At 37.2% G+C, this 27,961-nt stretch overlaps 1 protein-coding gene across 1 annotated transcript in view; it reads left to right on the top strand.

Moving 5' to 3' along the window:
- Positions 1-4,122: 4,122 nt before the first annotated feature.
- The window catches only part of EML4 (echinoderm microtubule associated protein like 4), a gene marked incomplete at its 5' end in the record, with an annotated part of 76,832 nt that continues 52,993 nt past the window's right edge, over positions 4,123-27,961 (top strand). Inside the window, 6 exons of the mRNA XM_010576534.1 lie at positions 4,123-4,318; positions 15,610-15,739; positions 21,408-21,581; positions 23,714-23,842; positions 26,972-26,997; positions 27,437-27,469. Of these exons, the coding sequence (XP_010574836.1) occupies positions 4,123-4,318; positions 15,610-15,739; positions 21,408-21,581; positions 23,714-23,842; positions 26,972-26,997; positions 27,437-27,469 (688 nt within the window). The remainder of the gene's footprint in view (positions 4,319-15,609; positions 15,740-21,407; positions 21,582-23,713; positions 23,843-26,971; positions 26,998-27,436; positions 27,470-27,961) is intronic.

Here is a 27,961-nt window from a genome sequence, read left to right on the forward strand (position 1 = left end):
ATTTTGAAATTTACAGTACTGTACGTTTAGACCTAGCATGGTTTTGCTGTCATTTGAGTACCAATACTCTTATTTTAAACCACTTTTTAAGATTGAAGGACCTTAGATCCTCATCTGTGTGGATGACTCCTCACTACTACCAGCGAGCACTGCAGATGGTGCTTTTTTTGCAATGGTTCTCTTCCCAGTGGCTCTCTTGAATGCATAGGTCATGAACAGCTTGGGAAACGTGACTGACACATCAGAAATTATGCTATTTGATTATAATAAAAATAACCAGGTAACTAAAAAGGTCTTTTTAAAATTAATTAAGTGAATGAATTAGTAGTCAACTTCACTTACAAATTCTTGATATATACCCTTAACGGGTTTCCCTCTTTAAATAGATGAATAAATAAATAAATCTCCCTCTGGTTTAGTAAATTAAGAGTGGTTCATGGAAGGCCTGGATAGATGTCTGAGACAGCATGAGGGAAAGGCCAGATGTTTAGGAGTGGGAGAAGAGAAAGGGAGGAGATGGACTTCTGCTTCACAAGTGACAGACTTTGTACTTGCCTAAGAGTTCTTTCCCCTCTGAAGGGGGAAGGGCATGCACTTGAAGCTTTTTGTTTAAAATTCTTTTGAAGTAGTTCTGTAGATTGTAAGAATGTATTTTTAATGGAAGAAGAAATCTGGAAGAGATTTTGAAAACCTCTATGGAAAAAAAAAAGTATAGTTTTGCATTGTGCAGAATTGTCAAAATGATCTCAAGGATTGCAGTTGTGTTTACTTTCAAGGCATCTTCTTTTAAGCTAATCCCTAGTTGACTTGCTTTTCAAGACACTACCAAGAAGGGCATGTTGAAGTTCAGCTGAATATTTGCTTTCATGGGTGAGGTGTTTGGGTTGGGAGTCATTCATTTTAATTCTCTAATAGTTGCCAGGGTCATATATGACTGTCATCACCTGAAACAGATGCTGCTTCTGTAGAGTGATAAAGAACAATAAAATATTTTCCTATTGTGCTACTGTTCTTTGATCAACCAAAATATCTGTGATTTTCTAGTGATCTTCTTGCTGTCCAACTTCTTTCAGTCACTGTCTCATGTGCCCTCTTTGCAACGCAAAAGCCACTGGTGGTTTGAAACCTCTTTTCTGCCATTGTACACACACATTGCCCACTGCTTTGCCTGTTTTTGAATCAGCTAAATGGCTTAACCGTCTTGGTTTCCTACTCATGCCCCATTTATACAGCTATGACCTCTGACAAGCTGTTGGGATGAAGTTGAGTTTGAGGGTCCTTCTGCCTCTTGATGCTGTGTCTAGGGGTTAAACCTCCATAGGACAGGTCACGGAGGTGGACATTGCTCAACTCCTCTACCATCGCATTTGATATGTTGAGGAGGTCAGAGCATTGCAGCTCACCCTTACAGGGCAGAAAGATTTGCTCTCTTGCTTTCCTTTCAAGTTTCTAATTAGTGACATAACTGTGGCTTTGGGAACTGCAGGAGCTATCTAATGTGTCCCTTTTTTGGGGTACTGGGGTTCAGCAGAAGCAGTCTAGGCCATGTTAGTAGTCGGTGGGGAAGAAAGATGTCCACGTCAGGCAGAGCACTTGCATCTATGCTCATCAGAGAGACAGACCAACAGTGGAGCATGGCTGGTTTGGTAATTACTGTTATTTGGACTCCACACAGAGAACACAGTAATGTCTGGCTTCTGAAATGATGATTTGACATAACTACTTCCTCCTTTTACAAATGTTTTAGAGTGATCTGCTGTATATTTCTACAGCCTGGGAATTTATCCATAATTTATCCATTATAAGACCTTTTAATAGTTCATTAATTGAAGGCTTTGGCAGACAAAAAAGGAAAAAATTAAGCTTTCCTTTTTTTTTTTTCTGTATTTTTTTCTTTTCTTTTTTAAGGAAATGTCACACTTGTCTCTTCTGTTTGAACTGCTACCCAGTGTAAGATGAGTTGGAAAGATTATACTATTTTGAAAATAATTGTCATTGTTTTCTGCAGTGTTCATTTTGACTGGTCCATTGCATGTATTTAAAGGCTAATATTGTAAGGATAGCAAAAATATGAATTATATGGTACATCTTGAAGTCTAGTTACTTCCCTAAAGCAAAAGCTTTTCTTCCTGAATTAATGTAAATTTACCTTAGTTCCTTTTTATATGCTGCACAGGTATGTGTGCTTGTAGGAACTTCTACTAGCTCCTTAAAACAGATGGGTTTTATGGTTTGAAAATGGGGTTTTTAATAAAATAATCTTACACAGTCTTTCCCAACCTGGGGTAGCTGTCACTGGTCTGGATCTGTAAAGTACTATTGAGAGAGCATTGGATATGCTGGGCTGTAGAGTCGTTAAAATAACTTTTCTGCATACAGGAGGTACAGTTATGGCTAATGATATTAAAGGCATTTTGTACAGAGTTGTTCTGATCTTTTGTCTCTGGATCTCAGTCTGAGTACATGCCTTATTAATTCCCCCACAGTTTTTTTTACTTATTAGCCTGAATGAATACAGTATTACCCATGAAGTGATACACTTCTGCTTTTGGTTTAACCAAATAGTGAATTAAATCAATACGCAAAACTGTCTTCGTGTAGGGGTTGTTTTATCAATGTAATCTTAACTGTTCCTTTCAATGTAATAATAATCGTGAATACATTTCACTACTAATATTAGTTTGTTTTACTAATTCCATGCAGGAATTTTGTTGGTGTTGTGAAAGTGTTACTGTGATTCTTTATTTTGGTTGGTTCAATTCTTGGTCCTTCAGTAGTGAGTATCATGTTTTAACTGAATGGAAGTTGGCATTAAACTCCTTAATCGCTTTCATATTTAATTCAGTGGAGGGGTTTGGCTCAGTGTTTCTTTTGCTTACATTTATTTTAAAAGTGCCCTTATTCAAGTATTTCAAAGATTAAGGCTTTTTTAGTGAAAAACAGAGTTTTAGGATTGTGGCTTATATTAACTCTTTTTTTTCCTTGGTATATCTTCATAAGATTAATGAACTAAAGTTTTGATTGTATATAATTGCAGTAATAATATCAGCTATTTACCCTTACGTGTAAATTCGCTCTTTGTATACATTTCATAGAAAATGGACTTACGCTGTCTGTCTGTGTAATACAGGTAAATTTTGTAAACCTGTATTAGAAGTCCCTTCCTGAGTTTTTAGTAAGCCTAAATTAGGATGGATAAGGAATTCAGTACCTTGTGATTAAGCAACATATTCTTTTATGGTGTTTTTTGTTTAGTGGTTGGCCTGTGATTTATTGGAACGGCCAAATACAAAAGTCTGTTACGCGTTATTTTGGCTTGGCAGAAGTAATACAAAGAACTGTCAAAGGCAAACAGTATGCAGAAGCTGTAATTTCCTTTTTACCACTGAAGAATAGATTTGGCTGGATTATGCCTTCAAGGCTAATCTATCTCTGTGTGGCCAAACAGATTTTTGGAACCTTTTTGCAGTGTATTTATTTTCTGTTCACTTCAGGCCAAATGTTATAATGTCATATGTTTTTCTGGCACGTACAGGGTGGTGATGTGAAAAAAGTTAGAGAAGGAATTGAAGTTAAGAACTCTGATTTAGACCACTTAGATTGAGATTGCCACTTGATGCAATTAGGTCGTGGCTAGCAATACTTTTATGTTCAACTGTGGAATTTTTTCTTCAGCTTTACAACTTTCTTTAATACTAAGGATCACAGTTAAAATTCTTCAACAGTTCCAAAAGAATATATTGCAAAATTTTACCACAGTTTTATACCTTTTTAGTTAATTCAGTTGGCTATTTAAATAAGCTTAATTTCAGTTTGTCTTCTGCTGGTAAGCATGTTTTTCTTTCTACACTATTTTAACAGAAAGCACATTGCCTCTTCTGATTCTTATAGGGCCATGCACCTTAAGCCTTCTGTCTTGGCTAATGATTAGTAAAGTTTCTGTCTTGAAGCACTAATTTGATATGTTTAACATAATATCCATTCCTTATTTGCCTGACCATATTTGTTTGAATGTCTTCAGTATTTCAAAATGATGGGACAGACATACTTATGCTGTACATGCTTTTTTCTGTGGCTTTTAGTTAAGAACAAAACAGTTAAACGTCTCTTTCTACTCTGCTTTCCCGCTGTACAGATGACAGCATCTCAGCTGCGAGCACGTCTGATGTCCAGGACCGTCTTTCAGCCCTGGAGCTGAGAGTACAGCAGCAAGAAGATGAAATCACTGTGCTAAAAGCAGCGTTGGCTGACGTGCTAAGGCGTCTTGCTATCTCCGAAGACCATGTAGCTTCTGTGAGAAAATCAGCACCAAGTAAAGGTAAGCCCATATTTGGTAAATTCTTTCTAGAGTGAGAATGTTATCATTTAGAATGTTCTCCATTGATCACTTCTTTTTTCCCTTTTCTATCTCATTTGGAAAGGCAGGTATATTTTGAGCTGGAGGGGTTAGTTTTTTAAGAGTGGTTTTATAGGATATAGCTAATAGATATCTGAAATACGCTGTTTGCTAACATTTTTATGTACTTAACACTGCTGAAAGTTTATCTTACTTCTTGTTAAAAGATTCTTGTTTTAATTTAAATGGTGAAATGCTTTACACCTGCAGTCTTTAACCTGCCACAGGGTGTTCTGGGGCTTATGGGCAGTTCTGAGTCTCAGCTTTGACTTCACCTAGAAGTTATTCAACTGAAGGAGCATATTAGAGGCTACATTTCTCCCTGCTCCTGAATTAAAAATAAAATAAAACAAAAAAACCCAAAACACATTGCCACCAAATAAGGAAGCGTTCTGAATATAGTTAATTTTTGTTCATCTACAGAGATAACTCACCACCAGTAGGTTTCTTGTAAGAAGTGGCCATATAGCCATTCAGCAATATCTCTTTTGGTTAGTAGCTAGTAACTTTTACATTGCAACTTTGAAATATACAAGATTGTTTAAAAGTAGAGAAACTAGATGCCTTTTGCACTAGTTTTTACATACTTTTTTTTTTTTCCCCTGTGGACATTTCCTTTTCTGTTCCAGAGGACTAATGGAATTTAGTTATTTGAATTTACTCCAGTGTAAAATTGTGTGTTCGGAGAGAACTATGGCTATATATGTTTGTGGTATATATTAGACCTCTGATTAAATAAAAGGTTAGATCATATTTCAGGTAATTCACAGTTCCAGTTCACCATAAATGCATGTATCCCCATCAAACCATGCAGTGCAGTGTTGTCTGGGCTCAATCCGTGTTATTTCATCCTTGAAGTACACCCATTACACCAAAGCCAGTATAACACTGAACTGACACATCATAGCCTATGTTTGGGTGGCTGCATTATACAGGCTGAAAATGGTGAAAGTTTGAATTATTTTAGAAGTTGCAGAGAGATCAAATTCCTTAATTAAGTGTTTTTGCAGTCTCTCTGCCAGATGGAAGGAAGTGATGATGCTTAATTGGCTTGGGCTCTGAATCCTGCCATTCTCTCATGCTTGCTAAATGGTAGACTGTTGTCATCCCTGCTTATAAACGCAGTTTTTATCTACCCAATATGCATCTCTGGTCTAAACAAGATTGAGACTTACTTTTCTAACTTTTTGTAAATAGAGCTCTAGCAAGTATTTCAACTAAATCACTCTTTGCTGTCTGCTGTCCATTATGATAAAAAGAAAATGTCCAAGTAGAAAACTGTGGGCAAAACGTGTGCAACATAGGACCTTATTCTTCCCATTTAAATGCAGAGGAGCTGGAATATGCACAAACACAGCTAAAGACCTTTGGCTTGGAGCTGTCTAATACCCAGCAAACTCTGTGCACAGGCAGGGCAAACTTGCAGTGTTCTGCAAAATGCCTTGGGGCCATCTCCTTAGTGAGACTTTGGGGGTCTTGGGGCCGGCCATACCAACTTCTCCAGGTGAATTTTTTTTTTCAGTGAAAAATAAATTAATTATTTCTTGGGGGAGAGGGAGGGTGGAATATCTAAAAATCTTCAGCTTTGTGCTGTTACATCTCAACCAGTTAATGACAATAGCATGTAACTGAAGAAAAAGATGGGGGTGGAGGTAGATATGTACACATATGAGCTAATGCATTGAACTTTAAATGAGTTATGACCAATTGGCACTGTATTTAATTTGTGGTAGATGTGTCCCCATTGTGTTCAGTTACCTAATACCATCAGGCAACACATTAACTTCACTGTTTATCATGAAATCAGCTGCATATAGATGGTATAAAGACATCACAAAAGAAAATGTTCACGTACAGTCACTGGAATTTTGTAAAAGTCTAAAATTAGACTTGAGTGAGTTTGAGATTAATATTGATTTAAACTTAAACATCAATATTTTAATAAACATTTCAAAAGAAGTTCGTACATAGCTTTTTGCAATACCTTAGGTATTGATTTTTGATTGATTTTGATTTCTATATTTTAAGTTCATTCATTGGGTAAAGAGCTCTTGAAATGTTTTAACAAAGAGAAATGTATTAGTTTCGTGAATGAGTAGGATTGGCAGAAGATCTGAATTGTCATACAAAAATAATACTCAAGGAAGTCATTGTTAATTTTTCTTTGAAGTATTTTACGGGTACATAACAGGCTCTTACTAGTCAAGTCATGGTTGATGCAAAGGTAATTGTATTCCTCCAAAGCTCTTTTTGGTGTTCATGATCCTGTCAAGAATCCAGATTTCTGCGTTACAATGATTGCAGTTTCATGGTAAATATTATAGGTAGGTTTTCTTTAAAAAAAAATGCTGAGGCTTTGATTCACAGAAGTATTTGTCTCTACAGCAGCCCTTAAATACATGCTGACATAAATGAGCAAAGAGGATAGATGTGTGCATATTTCTGAATACACTGAGAGAGATGTGAAGTCTGGCAACACAGTAAGATAAATACTTTTAAAATAAACTGAACTTAGAAGAATCATAGTACCGGAAAAAGCCATCTTGAATCTTTCCATCAAACAAAAGAGTTTTAATCTGAGTAAGAGACAATATCTAAAGTAGTTTGAAGGAGTCTTTCCTACTTGCTGCTGAAATGAGTTTTCTAAAACCTCTCCATTTTTTTCTTGTTGCCACCTCAGCAGTGTCTTTGAAGAGAGGTTTTTCATAGGCTAAAAATAAGTGCTGTGAATAGACGGTGAATCATGCTGAAAGGGACAAATCCTGATCACTTTTCAACTGATTTTTTCATTCTGAAGTTCATGGCCCAACTTAATGCAAAAGATCTCTTCGTCCTTTGTGTGATGTCCTATCTGGTGAGCTAATTCTGTGCTTATTTTTCTTATCCCTTTTTGAAGCAACCATAGCTGAAGATAAAATTGTTTGCATTATACTTGTAGTCTTGTGTTTTTCTTTTTTCCTACATTTCTGTTGCATGCTTATTTTGAACTTAGTCCAGTCTTCAGTGAAAAACTTCACATGGGCATGGGTAGAGTTTTATTTCTAACCCATTGGCTATCAGTCAGGAGGTTACTACCTGTGATTTTATCTGTCTTGCCCTGTCTCAAAAGCAAGCTGCTCTTCGTGCAGGGATAGGTGATTTCCAAACTGTATGAGAAAAGCTAAAGGGTTAGATATTTTTTTTTTAGCCACCGTAGTGCCTCCGAGTAAAGTATGAAGTGGGGATACTGTATGAGGGAAATACCTCTAGTAAGGATTGCAACAGACCTAGAGCTTGTCTGTTACTGCACAGTGAAAAGCAGACTGGGAGTCTTTGCATGTGGCTTGTTTTCCTGTTCAGTATGTCTCGATGCAGTGTCATTCTAAATAGAGAAAATCTTTTCAAAATAAAAAGGCTACAATAGTACTTCTCCATCTCTGCACACAGCTAAGAATAACTACACAAAGGAGAAATTACCAGGTCCAAAGATAGGGTTGAGAATTAGAAATGTGAAAGGGCTTGATTAGGGAACTGGTCCCCAGCAGCTACAGGGTTTGTGGGGATCGTAGTGTGAGGGTGCATTTGGAGGGGGGTGGGAGGATGTTTTCTTTCTATCTGTTTTCCTTTTCTTTCTTAGTAGATGGCTTGGTAAGAAGAATTTCTTTGGTGGGAAGTTCTTTGCTTTTGGCAGCTCTGCGCTCTTGTTGCCACACGTCTCTGCTGTTGATGAATGATTGATGCTGTTAACATTCACAAAAAGTTCCAAAAACAAAGATTACCTGGACACCGAAGAAAAGGAAAGCATAAAGCAGTCTGGTACTTGCAGCTGCCAGCAAGATAGATTGGCTCGCAGCTGGTGGCTGGTAAACCTATTAAAATCTTCTAGGGTGTCAAAATGTGTGTAACAGGAGAATTCATCCCTCAGGCTCTGGGTGTGGAGACAAGTTTGTGGCACACAATGGCACCAGTAAAATATCTCAGACTAATCATATCACTGGGGTGTGAGCTCTTGCCTGAAAAAGCGACCATCTACCAGAAAGTACATCTGATGTCTGCCTGTAGAGAAACAAAGAGTTCATGTCCTTTTTCTGGACCTGAAGGAGCCTCGTCACAGGTTAAACCTTTGGACGAACATTTCCTATTGCTTGGACAAGAATTGATATAAAATAACTCATATGCAGACTCAACTCACAAAGTGAAATTGAAGCAGTGGATGGCAGTTTGCAGAGAGGATCTCCCATGACAATGCAGGGTGGCAGACTTGAGAGGCATTTATTTTACTTAAAGCAATGATCTTGGGGACCTGAAAAAACAGCCATGTACTGGAAATGCAGATTTTTTAAAAATTTATTTTATACTTTTTCCTTTGTGCAGTGGATTTTTATAGTAGGAACCCAGAGAGTTTTTCTTCCTTTCCTGCTCCCTTCTCTCGTGTGAAATAGTGTGTAACTTCAATAGGAAAAATCCTAAGTGGTATCTTGGATCAAATTCCATCTCATTGCACTAATGTAAGCAAAGCACTTCAGATGTCATTTTTGCCGTATCTCAACAATGGTTTCATTTCAATAACATTAAGTCATTTTCTTTTATATTAACAAAAATTGACTTCAGGTGTTCAGGAAGCTTCATTAATGAAAGCATAGGATAGACTTGCATTTATGGTTTTAGTCCTAACACATTTTAATGCGCAGAATTGTACTAATAACTGGGTCATGTTTATGTTGTCTAATCAGTAAATGTTAAAGGAACAGAAAATAGAAGTGTAGACAGGAAAATGCTTATGGTAGAGGTAGGATATAGGCTTTTATCCATGATATTAGAACTAACCTGGCAAGCTTGTATGTGTGTCATTTTACTCATGGGAATAGTCCAATTGAAGTCTGCAGGCTGTATGCTCGCATAACAAATAATGATACTCTTGAGGTCTTAATGGATTTTCCATGTATTGGTTTTAGTGCCATCTGTTCTTTCTGCATTAACGTTAAATTTTTTGCATTTCTTCCCCATTTTTTCCTGTCTTCTCCTCTGTCTTTAATATTTTCTTTTTCTTCTGTTATACTTTCTATTCTTGATGTTCTTCACATATTTTCCTTTATTCAAAGAATTTGGATCTAGAGGGCATTAATGAACTAAGGGTCACTAACGAGCTAAGCTAAGTTTAAGGAAAGAGAAGTGAAGAAGAAGAAAGTTCAGTTTTCTTTTAACTTCTGTAACCTAATAATATTGTTCATTGGAGAACATACTTAGGGCATTGTAGAGGAGTGGTTTACAGTTGTGGTGGTAAGTGTCCTTATTCTTCTTCCATATGTTTCTTACAGTTTTGGATCTATTTTATGCATTTTTGTGCTTTTTTTAGAACAGTGTGGGCAAATTCTCCTGAGCGGTACTCAGCCGTTCTCCATGATGCTTCCTCAAACTAAGAATTGCAATGTTGGAAGAGTTAAATGGTGCCACTAACTTTTTCAGATAAAAACTGCTTGTTGTTTGTAACACTAGAGTAGCTCTTTCATCACTGTTTGCCAAAGTACATCAAATTGTTTCAGATTACCATAGTTAAAATTTTATTTCCTCTGCTTGGGTATAGCTCATTTGGCAGTTGGTTGAGGAAGTAGATGGTGCCTCTGGGAAAGTATAGCAAAATAATAAGATGGTAGGGAGGGAGGAGAAGGGCTGTGGTTTGAAGAAGCAACTGGCTGTCCCATGCCAAAGAAATCCTCAGTTTCCCTGGGTAGTAGGTTTTAAAATGCCTGCCCAAGGAGCCGTGCGTTAGAGCAGGCTCCCCTAGACTCGTAAGAGCAGAACGCCTGAAAAACTAGTTTTATTTCTCTAGGAGAATCAGTTATAGTTAGAAATGTGTGCATTGACAGATTAAGTCACCAGCTATAAAATTTTTGTAGGAAATCTCTAAATAAATATCTAATTATTCTTAATATTGTAGTTAATTTATCTGCCTATTGGGAGAGACTCACTTGCATCTCAAGATGTTTATGCATTACCTATACATTCTCAAACTGTTGCATATTAACATGCTTTTAACAGGAAATGACAAATAATGTGTTTAATAGCCAATTGTCAGTTGAGATTTGTGAAATTGGGCTTCAATTAAAAAAAAGTATGAAAAGCATCTTGTGTTTTTTCAGCTAGATACAATTATTGTAAGAATAATAAAGTTTGTCAAAACTTAATTTTGTCTTAAAATTGGATTATTAAACAAGGTGAAGTATAACCCATAGGTAGTGAATGGAATTATTTTTTCCTGATTTATACTGGTCATTATTTGAGAACTAATATCTCACCCTGACCTGTAATGTTTGTTCATGTGATAGAAGAAGAGAACATTTTTTTCTACTTAAGAAATCTCAATCAGAATTTGACTCTTACTGTGTAAGTGAAGTAGCTGAATAAAGAAAAATGCTGAAGAAAATATTTCCCTACCCTCCAGAATACAGTAGTCTTTTTAAAAGAGTCGTAGTGCTCCCAAGCTATTTCTTTGCCAGCATCTTCCATGAGCTGAGGGACTTGACATCCTTTGAAACTTTGGAAACAGCAGTGACTACAGTTAGTTGCTTCGGTACAATTTATTATAACATCTTGAAGTAAGTTTAGGATTTGTCGTAACTTCTAGTTTGTTTTTGATATCTTTATTTTAGGAAGGAAGTGCAGATAAAATCTTATGTTTTGCTACATTTAGAACTGTTTCAGTCTGTTTTTCTACGGCTCACCTGTGTGGGTTCTCTGGTGACTAATAGTGTGGTTGAACACACATTGTATGCTTCTTTAGTAAGAGTACTAAATTGGGTTTCTGTCCTTAAACCCATCAGTTTTATTTGCACAAAACCCCTAGGCATGTAATATGCTTGAAATATAGAAATCTTTGTCAAGTTTTGCTGAAAATGAAGTATTCTAAGATTGTTGAAAGACTTGGATATTTTGTGCCTTTTTTTTTTTTTTTTAACAACAAGGCAAGCCTAAAAATACAGTCTATCTTTTTTTTTTTTTGTAACACATAATTTCTTGAGCTTTTTGTTTTAAATCCACTAGAATGAAGTGTCCAGAGAAGTTATTTTGATGTAGCTGCAGCTTCTTAACTTTAAATTGAAATTACCTGAAGAAGAGAAAGAAGGGTTAGATTTTAATTTGGAAGAAAGGCAGTTTGCCTGTCAGGGTATCAGCAAATACAAAGATATTAAGCGAATTGTTGTTCCAGCTAATACAACTAATAACATAATAAACTATATTTAAACATAAAAACCTGTAACTTTGGGGTTTGGGAAAAAGAAGAGAATTACTAACTGATCCTCAGCTCTAGTACCTTATATGTATGTTTGGAAAGAAAAGCTGTCATGTTATCACAGGACACACATTTTCAAAACTAGCACTGTCTCTTACAGCTTGGCTTCAGTTTTTCCCCAGTTAGCTAATCAAGGCTGATAAAGAGTTGGAAATAGATTCTTGGTTTATTGTGGTCTGTTTTTTCTAATCCTACTTATCTTTCATTCACACACTTGTGTACTTGACAGATGTTAATGAAATGCTTCTTTTGAACTCAACAGATACTATTCTGTGAAAATTATCAGAACAGAGATGAATCCGTTATCCATAAAAGACATTTTTTTCCACTTTGATCTCTGACAATTTGGCTTTAATCCTGGTCACCATACACTGGCTTTCATTTTACGTTCAGTTTATGTCTGGCTTTTGTTCCAAACTAACAGATAAAGCTGAGTGCTATTCAGTCTGAAAAATTTCAGACTGTTTATGCTAGCAGGTGACGTATGACATGATATTGGCAGAGATGTGCAATCTGAGTGCTGGGACAACTCAATTGGTTTAGGCTATTGATCTGGAATTTGTGTCCTCCTGTGCCATTTCATTATTTCCCAGGTCTGAAGCAAAGTTGCTTGACTGCTATGAAGGCCTATCATGCAGTGAAGAAGGTTATAGCGTTGTTAATTTTTGACATCTTTTGACTGTAGAGATGCCCTGGTTAAAAGTTGTGAATAGAGCTGCATGATTTGGACTGGTAGGTCGGCTTCCCTGAGCTTCTGACCTGGCTAGCAAGATCCCGGTTGTGTGTCTCTGACCCCACGGACAGCCAGGCTTCACTGCTCCACTGCCTGGGATGTGCACAGGGCTTAAACATGCCCTTCCTTCTCACGGCTTAAAATGTAAATGCATTTTCTTTACATGTAATTGCAGATGATTTCTTGAATTTTTCATTTTTTTCCCCCTTTAAAAATAGTATTCTAAAGGTCACTTTTGAATACCTAGTTAAAAAGGAATATATACTGAGTGTGGAAGGGGGCTTTTTTCTTAGGGGTGTTGAGTTTGGGGTTTGAGGGTTTTTATTTGTTTTGGTTGGGTTGTGGGTTTTTTTTCTCCATTGTTTTTGTTGGGTTTTTTACATTTTATTGCACATTGAGTGTGGCACTCTCAACTGTGACTGACCAAGATTTTGTTCTGGACTGTAAGAAAGCCTGATATATTTTTGACTCTTGAAAAAAATCTGTCAGTGTGGCTTTTTTCCTAGATATTGATGTTTTGGTCTGTGTCCAAATGTTTTGGTCACCTTTTCAAGGAATGAATGGTTCAAGAGATCTTTGTTATGTATAATTGTTAGTCATTTTACAAAAATTGTTTTTATTTTGATTCAAAAAATCTTAATCTCAAACTTAATTTTGCATGCCGCTTTTTGAAATTAGGAAGTACTCTGCAGATCTACCATCAACATCCACTTTACCAAAAACCAAATAACCAAAAAACTGCCATACGGATCCTTTTTTTATTATTATTGCATTCATCATTGCATGGAGCAGTGCATGTTCCTGTCATGAGTATGCACTGTTGTACAGTTTTATTCGTAATCAGTTTTGTCCTTGAACGTAAGCAGGAGCTAACACTTTCTGTACCTAGAAGGGGGAATTACTCACAAAATAGCCATGTGCTCCTTGCTTGAGAAAACTGAGAAATTTGTTCCCCATCTCATTAAGTTCCTGTACCCTGTCTTTAGCACTGTTGTTCTTTACACTTTCCACTGAATGCTTTCTCCACCATACTGAGAATTACCGCTATTATGCCTCCTGATCCATGTTTCTGGAAAGTTGTGCTAGTGCTGCTTGGAGAGGCGTTGATCTATTATGATGAGCAGACGGAGATGTTAAGGTCGTATGCAGTTCAAGAGTGAATCATAGGCCTTGATATTATGCATCTCCACAAAGAAGATGATTTACTTTGTCAGTGAAAATAAAAGAAGCTAATTTATAGGCTTCTAATACTAAAAGTGCTTTTTAAGCTCATGTGCTTTTGCTCTTGCATCTAAGTTACACAGGGGGGTAAAAATCTCTTGAGCTTCAGACGTTTTGTACAGCATATTAACTTTTAAAATAAAAATCTATATTCCAAATGTGTATGTTGCAAGTAAAACAGTCACTAAGAAGTACCGGTTGGAAGGAATCACACTGAGTTGATTTATGCAGAACTTAGGAAGAACAATGATCTTTGCAGTGTTTCTGTATTTGAGTGTGTCTTTACTTTCTTCAGATTTCCTTTATTCTCATTTCTGCTGGGGATATTCTGCATGCTCCTTTTGGCTCTCCTGATCTGAATTTCAGATTTGGTCACATGCCGCTTGGTGCGTTTGAAGCAGTATATGGTTAGCACAGGTCAGCCTATTTCTGCCTTCATCCAAATAGTTCTGAAATCTAATACTCCCTTGATGGTATCTTTCATATGTAAATTGCTTGTTTAAAACAAGAATTTGCCTCTTAGCCTGCCTGATAGAGCTGCGATGTGATAAATGGACCAAACGCTGGTATCGTTCAAATGATGCATCTGTGCGAGTTTGCCCTCAGTGCACAGAGCAGTTGATTCTCCCTGACCACTTTTTTACTCCTCACTTTTATCTTCAATGTGTGGCCTCATGCCTTATCTAACTCACACTATTCCAAGCCTGCCATGAACACAGAACTGTTATTTTCCTGTCAGTCATGTCTTTCGTGCTTGTTGCTGAAGTCAGAGAGACTGGACATCGTGACCCCATCAGATGCAGTAACAATTTGCTGTTTGTGAAATGGGGATGTGGCACGGAGATGGGATCAAAACTAACCACTGACTTTTGGATGCTTGATGTGAGATTAGCCCAGGAATTTTTTCAGGGTATGCCACGTTTCAGAGGGTAAAAGCACAAGTTTAGCACTCAGAGGGAGGAGGGGGCAAACTCTTTCCTGAGTAAGACCTTAGAAATAAGACAGGCAGGCAAAAAAGGAGACACACACAATTAATGGGAAAGGGCGAAATGTCAGGTTCGAGTAAAATGCCTTCTATTTCCCTGATGGTCTGTGGCAGAGGCAGGTCTGCAAGCCAATTGCCAGGCTAGCGTTCAGCTCTTTAAATAGAAGAGCCTTCGCTCCCCCCATCTTCCTTGCAGTCCCCTCCCACATTCACTGCATAGTTTCAAACTTCTACAATGAGTGAAGTGGGCATCTGACAGACAACAGCCTTCTTCACAAATACAGTCTTGATTCATCCCCAGAGGGAGTCTGTAATGTTCACTGGATGTGGCAGATGTTCTATGGAGTGAACTGTATCAGAAACGTAACAGCTATATTGTAGTGCATATATGCAAAGGTTGATACTTTTTTAAGATCGAAGGGAAAGCTGAAAACAAGCTGAAAAACTGGATTTTTGAATCCTTAGAATCACAACCCTTAAATAACTCAATAATTCTTTCAGTGTAGAGAAGGCTTCTGTCTGCAATTTCTTTGAACTTTAGTAAAAAACAGATTGAAAGCAACAACTCTCATGTAGTGTTATCTGAGCTGTGATGGTTTTGAACAACAGAATTGAAATAATGAGATCTGCTGTCCCACGGCTGTTGGAGCTAACCAGCTTCCCAAGGCTAGCCATAGTCTCTAATTCTCCCTGTGGATCACAACCGGAAAGAGATGTGGCGTGTCACTGAATTAAAGTATTTGCTGGCAGCATGGCAGTAGAGAAGCTGACCCCTATCAGAAGATATTCTTGCCTGTCTTACTGTCCCAGGTCTCCCATCTCTAGCTGCCTAGCTTAAGGCTTTCATGAACGTATGTCACTGGATATAGGCTAGATGGTTGTCTTGAATGCTGGGGCTGCTGCTGTGTGATACCAGGTCCACACCTGAGAGCTTTTAGTTTTTCAGATGGATCTTTGGATACAGCTGTAAAATTTTGTGTTCTTCAATATTATTTTTTTTCTAGGTCAGCCAAGCCTTCGAGAAGCTATCTCAATGTCCTGTATAACTAACGGGAGTACAGGAAGCAGGAAAACAAGCCACAGTTCATCTGTTTCTGTTGCCAGAAAAGAAACTCTTTCATCTGCTGCAAAAAGGTACCGCCTTGTTATTAAAATTGAAAAATTTTTTTTTTTAAAACAAACAAATGGAGCAAGAGTTTGATTTTTGCCTCTGCATGACCCTCAGCAGAGCTTCCTGAAGCCTAGTAAGGCACAAATAAACTTTGGAGCTGTACCGCGTTGTTGGGCTGCTTACAGCAGGGTTCTAAAAACAGTTCATAAATGGAGAGTATTTCTATAGTGTATAGTGTCCAAAATGCATTCTCACCGAGGGACAGAACAGGCAAACGTATTTCCAATACAAATGGAAAATTTTTCCTTCTGGTATTCATCTGCATCTTTGTTGGTTTTTTTCAAAGAAATTAAACAACAAAACTGACTTCATTGTCTGGAGTGTAAATAGTAGGCAGTAGCAAAAAAGCTATGAAACAATAGTGAATTGTGTAAGATAAAAATTTACATTTTTGTGTAGAAGATCTTAACCCAAAATGTGGCTACTTAGTCCTTATGAAGAATATCTCTATCAGATCTCAAATGTGTAGAAATAACACTGCTTGAGTATTTGAAGTTAAATGAGCTAAGCACCAACCATAGCTTTTTTTTCCCCTCCATGTAATGGTTTCAGCTGCATACAGTAAACAAAATGTTTGTGTAACTACTTTCTTCTGTGGGTCTGTTAAATAGTGATTGCATGGCTTCTTTAATCAGTAGGTTTTGCACCTATTCCTTTTTGTTGGGAAGAACGGGCTGCCAGATACAGCCACAGCGCAGAGAATACTCTAATGTATAACTGTGGTAAATTATGCGAACAAATTCTTGGCCTCTGTAGAGTACTCTGGTAACTTCAGTGGCTGGTTTATCTTCTAGCATGGATGTAAATACTGTGCTATAGAACAAGACAAGGAAATGATATACTTCAGGGAATAAAAATGCTGCATGCAAATATAAACTGTGTGGGAACAAACCAGGAAAAGCTTTAGTGCCGTTTGGAATTTGGAAAGCAAGGGTAATGCCCTGCTCTTCGCTATTCTCCATTGTGTAGCATTGCGTGTCTTTCTTTTTAATGAATCCTTATGTTTACTTTTCAACAATAAATCAGAAGGTGATCACTGTATGTCTCTATACTAGTGTGACAGGCACCAGGACAAAAGACATTCCCACAGGAAGGTATTTCTTAGTTAGAACTTTTCCATTAATCTTAACCACTGTGGCTCTTGGCACTTTGATGAGAGCCAGTCCGGTTCCCGTGGTGTTCAGCTTGCGTTTGCGCTGAATCACCTTCTTGATTCATTGGCTGCTCAACACTTGACTACAGAAGAAGAGCAGCCTGAAGAGAACGGCATCCCTTTCATCTGAGTTAAGGTCTTTAAAAGGAGACCTGGATAGGCCAAAAGAGGAAAACCTTAATATGCGAAGAGCAACTCTTCCTGGGCCCCCAAGTAACTGTTAGGGAAGGTTTTGGTGCTTCCAGTGCAGCTGAAGATACATGACTCCCTTCTTCAAGGCTTGTTTTAGGAAGGCCTAAGTCCGTTCTTCAGTTATCTTTCCAGCAGTTCCTTTCACTCTCCAGCAGTTCCTTTCACTCTCCTGTCTTTATATGTTCTTCCATTAAAATTGTTTGGTATTCGGAAGAATATAGACTTGCCCTCTTGTAAATTACCAACTCAAGAAAGATGAAAGAAAATGCCTGATCTCAGGCTTTGTGGATGCGTTTTTTTAATAACAGCAAAACCATTCGGTACCGAATCGTGTTCCTATTAGAAACATAAGTGAATGTCAGTAGTAGTCCCATTTCCGTAACAAAGATAGGGTAAACATGTTTATTTCTAACACTCTTGTCATGGTGAAAAAGAGGCCAAAGGAGAGTATCAGCTGGTCGTGGGATGCTTCACCCCAACTTGTCCAGGCTTTTCTTCAGGCTGGAGGTTGAACTGATGCAGCAGGTGGACACGGTCATCTGTTGATGTAGAAGTACGCTGTAGTTACCAAACAGACCCCATAGCCTGCTTATAGCTTTTCATGTTGTAAATACATGTAGCCACACATCTAGTCACAAATAACAGGTGGCCTACTTGTGTCCAAGCTGTTGTTGTTGAAGTTCAGTGTCCGTTTCATGCGGTCTTAATATTGTATATTTCTGTGGCTCTGGCCTCTGTAGACCTGCCATCTCTGAGAATTTATTCTATGAATAAACAGTTTCATTTCTTAGACTATTTAATCTTTGTTCTACCAACACGAACACTGAGTTCATGGAGATGATCTGATGGCTCAGTAGCTGCACAACAGCAGCATGTCTCATTTTAACAAAGGTATGCTAAAATAGCAGCTCTTGCTAAAACCAGAGCCCAGAAATGTATCACAAACAAGAGGTAGATGATGCCCCATTGACAGAAATGAAGTCATGTACATGTTGGGAAAATTTCAGCCCTATAGTCTGGAGCAGACTTGTGATAGAGGTGTCGAAACACTTCAGAAGAAAGAACCATGCTGCATACCTTGTATATCACCAGAGTTGGAAGCAGGTTTGTACTTCGTACTGTAGGTGACTGTCACAGAGACCTGTCTGATTGTTTTCCCTAGGACTAAACATTCTTCTGAAAACAGCTTCTGGTAAGAATAGTCTTCATGTTTCAGAATGACAACACTCCACGGTAGCTGCCAATGTGTTGTGGTCCAAAGGATGAGACATTGTGCTGCGTGAAATTAAAGAATCTGCAAAATTAGGGCAGATAGTAATAGCTCTCAGCTACTCACATGTAGGCTGAAGAGATGCCTCATCAGGTTGGGATTTGGAAAGAATTTTTTGATGCATTAAATGACTGCTTCCCAGAACAACTAGTCTTTAGAAACCCACAAGAAAAGGTGCTGGTTTTGATTTGGTTTCAGTTGTTGCACAAGACCTAGTTGAAGAAGTATTAGTGGGAGAGCCACTCTGTAATAGCCAGTCATAATACAATTAAGCTGAAGATTTTAGCAGAAGTGAGCAAACAAAATAAATTCAGCACAAAGATATTCCATACCCAGGCTGCCACATATCTACATAATTTACTTTCAAATTAAAATGGCAGTCAAAAAAAGAAGCCTGCTTGCAACCTGGTGGTAGATAAAAGCACTGTGTTGGAGCCCAAGGTATACCTTGTGCTGCAACGCAAAGAAAAACGAGAGTGGTCCAGTGATTCTCGTGGCCCAGCAGGAAAATTAAGGAGTGAGCCTAATGGTAAAGGTGTGAAATGGATAGTCCACAGCTGCAAGCTCAGTGAAGACTTTGGAGAGATTCCCACACTGAACCTGTGGTTTCTAGGAGGTGGATCAGGTGAGCTAAATGAGTTTGGGTAAGAACACAGAAAATACAAGACCGAATTGATAAGTTAGATGTATGCTACTGTCATCAGCAGGTGGCATTCACCTGAGCCTGCTGGAGGAACACAGAGGTGAACTGCAGGATTGCTGGTGTGTCATTGTAAGTGGGATATTACAAAAAGTGTGGTGAAAGGGACTACAGGTAAAGACCCCACTGTTGAACTCTTTTATGTTACCATCAGAGGCAGAGCATGGTGCCAGGAGAGCCATTGTTCTGACCAAGTAGGACCATTCTTCGTAGATGTGCAAGCTGGAGTTATGGAAGTCGTTACATTTGTGTGGTGTCTCTCCTGCTTCCCTCATCTCTTTTACTGTTATTAGACTGTATTTTGAAATCCCCAAGTAGAGGGAAAGGGAAAGTTGGAAGCATGTCTTCCTGAAAGATGATCTCTTTAAAAAAATCAAACACAGACACACCCTCTGTCCTAGTAGATGGACTTTGTTGTGAGAAATCCTGCATTTATGGGAGAGTGAATGCAGAGGTCTATGAGTGTACATGTCAGAGTAGGAATAGAGAGACTTGTTTTCTTTAGTGACAAGAGATTCTGAAAATTTATTTCGCTATACTGCATTTCTTGCCACAGACTGCAAAAAGATGAAGATTTCATAGTGTGCTTTTGCATCCAGTAATGCAAGCTAAGTCTTCTGATTAAAAAATAGTAATTTTTATGCTTCTAGTTAATTAAGGACTTCTGGCTATAAATTATTAACCAAAACCCCACAGTTCTTCAAGCTTTGTTCTCTGTGATCACATATATGCCCTCGAAGAACTGTGAAAGCTCTTTCTGTCTTGTTTCCATCTGTTTTTCTGAAAAGAAAATGTAACTTTGATGGATTATATTGACATTTTTAACTAGTCAGTATGGTTTACAGAAGAAATCCTGAGTGATCACTATAAATGTATTTTGGCATATGTTTTTACCTGTTCTTCTATGCTTCTTTGGAAGCATTTAGAAAATTTGAACTCATATAAGTGTTGAGGGCTTTGTCTCAGTGGTAGATGATATACTTTAATTGAAATAATAAATAAAACAAAAAGAGGGTCTTATGAATGTTATATTAAAATTGGGGGCCCATTTTTATTCATTTATTTTTAATATTGTCTTACTGTTTTTCATTGGTTTTGGGGGAAAGGTAGATGGAAACACAAATAATTAAGATTATACAAGGGTTTGGGGGGGAATTGGTGTGAGGGAATAGAAATCTGGATTCTCCCCTTCAGAAAGATACTATTTGTTTTTTACTTTGCAGGTTACTTTGAACCCAAGAGAAAAAAAATTTCTTTTTCCTTTTTAGCCGATGTTTGTATCTTGCTTTGTTTGTTCACTGAGAAATTTATCTTGGAAGATATTTTTTTATTCTTAAGAAAGAAATAGGCCACGTACTACAATACTCTTCTCTTTCAGATCCTGCTATTGTTTGTGGTATTCAGTATATTGCAAAGCATGTTATTTGATAGAAGAGCCTTTTAATTAATCTTTCTGTTTACATAATGGACCATTGGTTATGTTCTTAATGAATTTAAGGTTGTTAATGGTATGTATTTGAAGCTGTTTAAAATGTTAACCTAATAAATACAGCATTATGAAAATAAAGATGTATTATTAGCTGTCGTTTACTGAAGGCATTAAAGAAGTGGCAAGACAGTCTGATGTTAGTCAACTACAGATCAAAACAGCAATGAGTTTTCAGGGATGATTTCCTTTGAACTATGGTGCAGCCAGGGAGAGCCCAGGGACCAGCAACAGCATTTCAGTCTTTCAGTGACAGCGCAAAGATAAGCGGTACCACACGTGTCCAGAAATATAGAGAGGTAGGTATAGTTTCATGGCAGGCTTAAGCTAATTGGAGATAATGCAAGTCACACTCCTGCCTTTCCCTTGCACTGAACCTTGGCTGGCAGCACAGTAAGGTAGTCAGTGAGCTGAACCAGAGGATGGGTTTTTTTTTTTCTGAGGGACGGCAGACTTGAGATGTATCAACTTGTGTCAGCTTTGAATGCTGTAGGAGCACCTGCAAATGAAGGACATACTCAAATCAAAGTTGTATTCATTTTAAAATCAGAGTAAACTTAGTACAACTACATGGTAAAAATAGGTAAATAATCTTCATGCCTCCCTCACCTTTTTTATTTTTGGAGTTTGTGAATAAATCTTATTTCAGCAAAACACTAACCTGAAGAGATTGAGTAACTAATCAAAGTGTTCTTTTGGTGATTATATATAGTAAGTTGTTACATGCTTCTCCCATCTTTTCACAGAGGGTGTTTTCTCCCACCTTTTTAATTTATTTGCTTGTTCTCTTTTTTTTTTTTTTCCCCCCTATGTTATACTTTATTTTACAGCGGTACAGAAAAAAAGAAGGAAAAACCTCCAGGACAGAAAGAAAAAAAAGAGGAATCTCATTCTAATGATCAAAGTCCACAAACTCAAGCATCACCTTCTCCCCAGCCCTCCTCACAGACTCTCCAAACACACAGGCAAACTCAAGAAAGCAAGAGTTCTGCTCCAGCTAAAAGGTTTTCACAGTACCACAGTACAGCATTAGAAAATGATTGTAATGATACTGAGTTCATATTTGACAACAAGTCATGTGAAATAGTTCCAATCTCATGATCAAGTTAATAAATGATATTTTTTGTGCTAGAGAACATGCATTCAACATGCATTGCGACAGAGCAAATATGTAAAAATGCAGTTTTTCTTTGAGTAAATCTTTAAGATTACAAAGTTTGGGCTTTTTTTTTGTTCTTTGTGATTGAAATCCTAATATGGTAGATTACCTCTAATCAGTCATTATTCTAAAATATTTAACGATGACTCTGACTTGATCCTTCTCAAAATACACTTCATAGGTTTTGTCTGGCATAGCTGAGTTGTGGAGTGTATTTTGCACATGGCCATTTACTACACCTCGTAACAGCATTAGTTAAATACTAGTATCATTGCAACTCTTCCTTCGGGAGTTTTTCTTCTCAAATTACTCTATAAAGTGACTGCAGTTGGGATTTTTTTTTTTTTCTTCCCAGCCGTTCCCTTTTCATTTCCTGCTAGGTTGCAGGGTGGTTCACTTCACTTTTATTCTGATTCTTTACATGAGTGAAGTTCTGGTTATACACCCAAATCATAGAACTGCTTGACTGGGGTGAATGTAGAAGTTTATTTAGGATTGCCTCTAAGTTCCCACTCATTTTAGTGGGAATTAGGTACAGGAAAAATGGTACTTCTTTTTTTAATGCCTTTTTAAGTCAAAGAAATGGATTTTAAGATTTGGGTGATTACTTCTGAGTTTCAAAACTATGCAGATCACTCGGTGTGGTTTCTTTTTGTTTTTTCGGTTCATTGTTACCTTATTGTTTTGGGAGGTGTGAAATTTTCTTTTACTGTTTGACATTTAGGAGACTGAAACAAGCTCTTAAATAAATGAAATTTATTCTGAAATTTACTGTAGTTCACAAGATGATGTTGTCTTGCATTGCTCGATTTCACAGCTCTAATAAATATTTCAACTTTCACTTGACTGATGCATGTTATAACACTCCATAAAGGCTCTGTTTCCATGTCTTGCACAAACTCTTTAAGTTGTCTGAAGCTGAACTTGTGGCCTGTTGTTCTCCTGCCTGGTATCTCACTGTAAAGATGTTTGTCTGAAGTCTTGCTTACTAATCTTTTGCAGTGTAGGGAAAAAAATAAATGCCTTTTTTAGTCTCCTAATGGTTTAACTTGATTTGATTAACTTGTTTGTCACAGGACCTTTCAGCCTCCTGAGGTGCTGTGGAAGGAGCTTGCCATTTCTAAAGCTGCAGTTCAGGACTTACTCCTGCAAAAAGCATTTCTGACGGGATGAAGTATGATACTGTTAGCAGGACATATGTAGACTCTAGATCAGCTGATTGAAGAATAATTTGGGCTACATCACTTCTGAAAATGTTTTCCATGATTAAGATGTGCGTGAAATTAATGAACTAGTGACTGCAAAACTTGCAGGTTCCCATTAGTGTAAATTGGCTACAATTAGATTGCAGAAAATTTATATCAGAATTCATGGATTTAATCATCTGTAGTATTGGGCCAAACCTAGCTTGCCTTATTCATGCAAGAAGTTTGCAGACATTTTTTTCAAAAAGATTAAAGCCATTAATGTGGTTTAGAATGTGCTATCTGTAAAACAGCCATATGAATCTGTAATCTGATAGAACTGTTCTGCCTCAGAAATCAGTGTGTTAAAGCTAGTGAACAGTTAATCAGCGGAAAAAAATTCTACTTTTCTTTGTTACCTTCTTAAGTGATTTTTTTTTAAATAATTTATTCTTTAAGGCTAATCTACTGTAGCCTCATTTTTTTCCCACTTTTGTAATTCATTAGCAATATAGTAATGAAGTATAGAGTTGTTTTGTTCAAGTCTTTATATGAGAGCATTTGGAAGTGGAAAGGAATGAATAAAACATTTGGCAGCTGTCTTGCTCAATTGTTTTCATTCATCCAGTTAGAACTTTTTGACTAATCTTTTTTTCCTGTTTCATGCTTCAGCTTGAAGGAAGACCTAGCTCTGCTTTTGTCTCCTGCTGCTTGATCTGTCCGTTGCATACCAGTTCCATTTATTGATATCTTATTAGCTTGTAATTTTAAAATGTATCTTTGTTTCTTCTAGCATAAAGAAATCCTTGACTGCTGAAAAACCTCACAGTGCTTGGGAGAGTTCAGATGACAGTCGTAACAAGCTGCTGAGAGTAGCATCAACATCTAAATTAATATCAAAAGTGGCAAAGAATGCAGACAAGTATGTATCAGTTTGGTGCATAAAAGCAAGTGAACTTTAGAGTCAAAATATTATGAAATTGCATAATTTTAGTAAATTTATTTGTGTATATGCTAAGACCATTTGTATCTTTGTTTTTACCAGGAGTAATTACTTGCATAACCTGCCAATGTGATGCTCCAGGTGCCTGTGGAATCTCAAAATTACTATGAACTGTGAATGCAGGATTTGAGTGTAAATATATTTTAATGTTGCCCATTTGGGTTAGCGAAATTATGCACTATGAGTTAAGATTTATGGCTTAATGCCACTGTTGTGAAGCTTCCAACCAGTTTTTTCTTAATTAAAACTGATTTGAAAATGCAAGTGTATTTCCTTGAAGTTAATTTACTGGATTTGACATAGTATGTGTGTTTCTAAAGTAGGCTGTAGTAGTAAGAATATATTTTTATGATTTCAGGTGGGTCTCTCAAATTAACTATTTAACAGGTTCCTGATTGCAGGTTCTAGATAATAGGCAGGGATCTTCTTTTCAGCTTCACCTTCAGTAGGTGATGTGCTGTAGCCCACCATTCCTCTCGTGCTCTTCTTCAGCAGCAGGTTTTCTCAGTTTGTCGTCTCCAGTGGAGGCCTCACTGGGGATGAATAGCACAGAGTAGTTACTTCTCCTACTCCTGTCAGCACAGGTACAAGAGTTTTCTTTTTGCTGTCACTCCACATTGTTGATCCCTATTGTGACCAACTTTTTGTCCTCAGTACTCTTTGCCAATTGGGCTTACCACTTTGTATTCGCACCCTTAGTTGCTGGTTTTGACTTTGTTGAAATTTTGCTGAATTTGTTGAAATTGTTGTGTTGACTTTTTGACTGAGCCCTCTTGCATTTGCCAAGATCACCCAGTGTGCTGGCAGCTTCTCCCAGCTTGATGTCGTCTGCAGATTTCATGCATCTGCTCATTAATCTTCATTCAAATAGCCATTAACTGGTCCAAGGCAGAACTACCTGAAAATCCCTCCCACTATGACAAATAAAACTCTTCAGACCTTTCAGAGTAATTTCCAGTCTTTTTATGATCGTGTCTGTAGTGCTGTCCTTAGCTTGGATATAAGACTGTCAAATACATACTTAGTCAGGAACAGTGCAAGTGCATTCCTTCTTCCCTGGGAATGGGAAGAACAAAAACATCTTTAATCTTGGGTGTGGATATCAGCACGTTTACTAAAAGCTTTATGCTTAGCCTGAAGAGTTCTGCAGAGCAGTGAAGTGCTGTGTGTGAGGGACTATGGGTTATGTATTTTGCAAGTATTTTTTTTCCTTTTATGATTGGTTTTCACTGTTGGAATTTAAAAGCCCTTTGGCAGTTAAGATTATAGCAGGGTACTGCTAGATAATATTTTGAAATGAAAAAACTCTCTGACTTGATTTCTGTTTATCGAGTTTCTTTTCTTAGTTTTTGTTATGCTGCTAAAATACCTTTCACAATGTGGTATATACTTCAAATTTGCTAATCATAAAAAATAAATTTTACTTTTATTGACATTTTGTATATTGGTTCAGGCATGGTCTAAACAGAGGTATCTTGTTTCATTTTCCTGTCATTCTGATTTTTTTTATAAAAGACTTTAAATGCTGCCTTTCTGCAATCTCTAATGTAGAAAAAAAAATCAGGTATGTAACAGACAAGGAAAGATTAGGATTAAATGTTGTAAGAGAAGGTTGTCTGTTCATTACTTGAAGCTATTATTGTATCTTAAAGTATTTGGAAAAAAACCCAAAGCTTTAAACATTATCAGTTGTAGACTATCATCTGATTGAAGACTGGGTGTTGTATTGTTTGTGTACCTTGTTCTTATGCTGAGATTTATAATAAAAGCACTATTTGCATTCAAGAGTACACATTCATACTAATTTTTTACTCATATCCTGTGTGCTCAATTTCTGAAAGGATTGGTTGGTATTGTGCAAAGGCATATTGTTATATTGCATTTATCTTCCCCAGTTAAGAAACATTGGCCTAATCTGCCTGAAGTTACCCGAGTCTTGTGCAAGGGAATAGAATTCAGCCCCTAATGTGGGCCCCAGGACAGAAATGTTCTACATATGCTCTGTGCTACCAGCCCAGGATATGAATTTTGTTTAGTAAGCTCAGTCTTTAAGCCAGCACTGAGCTGTAAATCAGTCTGATAAAGCCATAAGAAGTAAGAGGGTTCCCATGGCAGCCCATCATTCAGTGTTTTTCAGGCAAGACTGGGAGTCTAGTTTTAATATTTCATTTGGCAGTGTGGTGAAGGGAGATTCTACCAATAGCCAGAGATTACTTTTCCTCATGCATATGCTTGACCCTCTGCCACTGTTAGAAAAATTTGACCTTCATCCAGCTAAATATACTGGATGCCACTCATACCTTCCTGCTGAATTTCAAATTAATTCAAGAGGGCTTTTTTATGCAATACACCCTCCTGTCAAGGAGTGGTATTCTGGTAAGAAGTAGCTCTGATGCTGGAAATTAGTATTTCTTCCCTCTTCACAAAAAAGGATTGTCGTTTTTTGTGAGTAGTTAATTCCTGGTTCTGGTGAGGAGAGACATCTCAGCTGCGCTCCTTTGAAGACTTTGTGTTGTACATCCAGTAATGCCTTATGGGTCCAGTTTAAATGAAACCGCAACTTGCTTACATTTAATCCATGTGTCCAACAGGGTTAATTTCTAGAAAAGTTTGTGGTGGTGTGTGCTGACAGCTAATTTTGAAAGGTGTTAAATGCTTTGCATGCAGGCCTGAGGGTGTTTGGCAGCTTAAAACACTTGGTTATTACAAGTTTGCTCTCAAAATGGAATTTTCTGTGCACAAGGAACATGCCTTCCATAATTTATTTTTAAAAGCTTTTTGTATTTTGTTGTTATCACAGTAGTTCTTAGGAACCCTTGCCATCGGGCCAAAGACTTTAAGTTACTCAAAAGATATGATGAACTGCGTAAAATAATATATGGGTGAAAATGCACTACAAGATTAGTTATTTAGCATCCTATATTACAGTCACACTGTACACAGAATCTGATGAGATTACCAAATGCAATAGAGTGTAAGAACTAGATAGCGTTGGCTTGATAAGTATTTTGCATATTATTAACAATATTATTTTGAATTTTTCCCCAGGCATAAAGATGTCATCGTCAGCCAAGGTAAATAAAAAAATTTATTTTTAAATACTGGATAAAGTTGAAAAGATTTGCTTTTGACCGAATAGTATTTCCTGTAAATACATTGGGATATATGCTTATGAAACAGATATAGAGCTAAAATAGCATTAACAATTACTCCAAGAATTCATCAGGACAAATATTACTCAAGACCTGTATAAGGATCTTTGAAATTATGGAGAAATACCTCATCAAATTGGAACTTTAGGAAGGACAGAAATTTTTGGTGGGTGGTGGGAGGATTTGTTTTACTCTTGTGAAACAAAAACCCTTTTGATTATTTTCTCTGTGTATGTGCATAAATAGAGAGAGGTTATGAAAACAAAAACCTAAAGTTTTGACCTATGTGCCAGTCTTCATCCAAGCAGGTGTGAGACTTTAGAAATAGTTTTAAGATATTTTATTTCTGTCCCATAACCAGCAAAAATGTCAACTCGTGAAAAAAACAGCCAAGGTAAGAATTAAGCTATGCCCTTCGGTTGCTTTCTAATTTAGTGCTCTCACGAATCTTTTATTTGGCTTTTCGCCTTCAAAGAGCATCAGTGCATGATCTCTTAAAAACTTTGTGCATTCAAATAAATATTTCAGCTTTCTTGTTATGGAAATATTTATGCATATCACATTGCAATCTATGTTGGGTTTATTTGGGGGTAGCCTAAAATAAATTACTACATACACAACTTCCTCAGAGAGGAACGTGTGTTCAAATAAGGTTCTAGAAGTCTTGCATTGTTGCCTAAAATATCAGAATATTAAGAACTGCCAACTAAAAGATTTGTTTTATCTCAGCTTTCTGTCTTGCCAATATTACAACATATACACGCTGATTAGACAAGAACAGAGACTGAAGGTTTTAATATAGTCTCCTAAAATAAAAAATGAGTCTCTTATAAAGCGTATGTCTTTGCACCGATGAATCTTGCATTCTGTGGCTACCTGCTGCTGC

The sequence above is a fragment of the Haliaeetus leucocephalus genome, unplaced genomic scaffold (genome assembly GCF_000737465.1).
Source record: "Haliaeetus leucocephalus isolate CR32 unplaced genomic scaffold, Haliaeetus_leucocephalus-4.0 Scaffold526, whole genome shotgun sequence".
In the NCBI taxonomy this organism is placed as follows: domain Eukaryota; kingdom Metazoa; phylum Chordata; class Aves; order Accipitriformes; family Accipitridae; genus Haliaeetus; species Haliaeetus leucocephalus.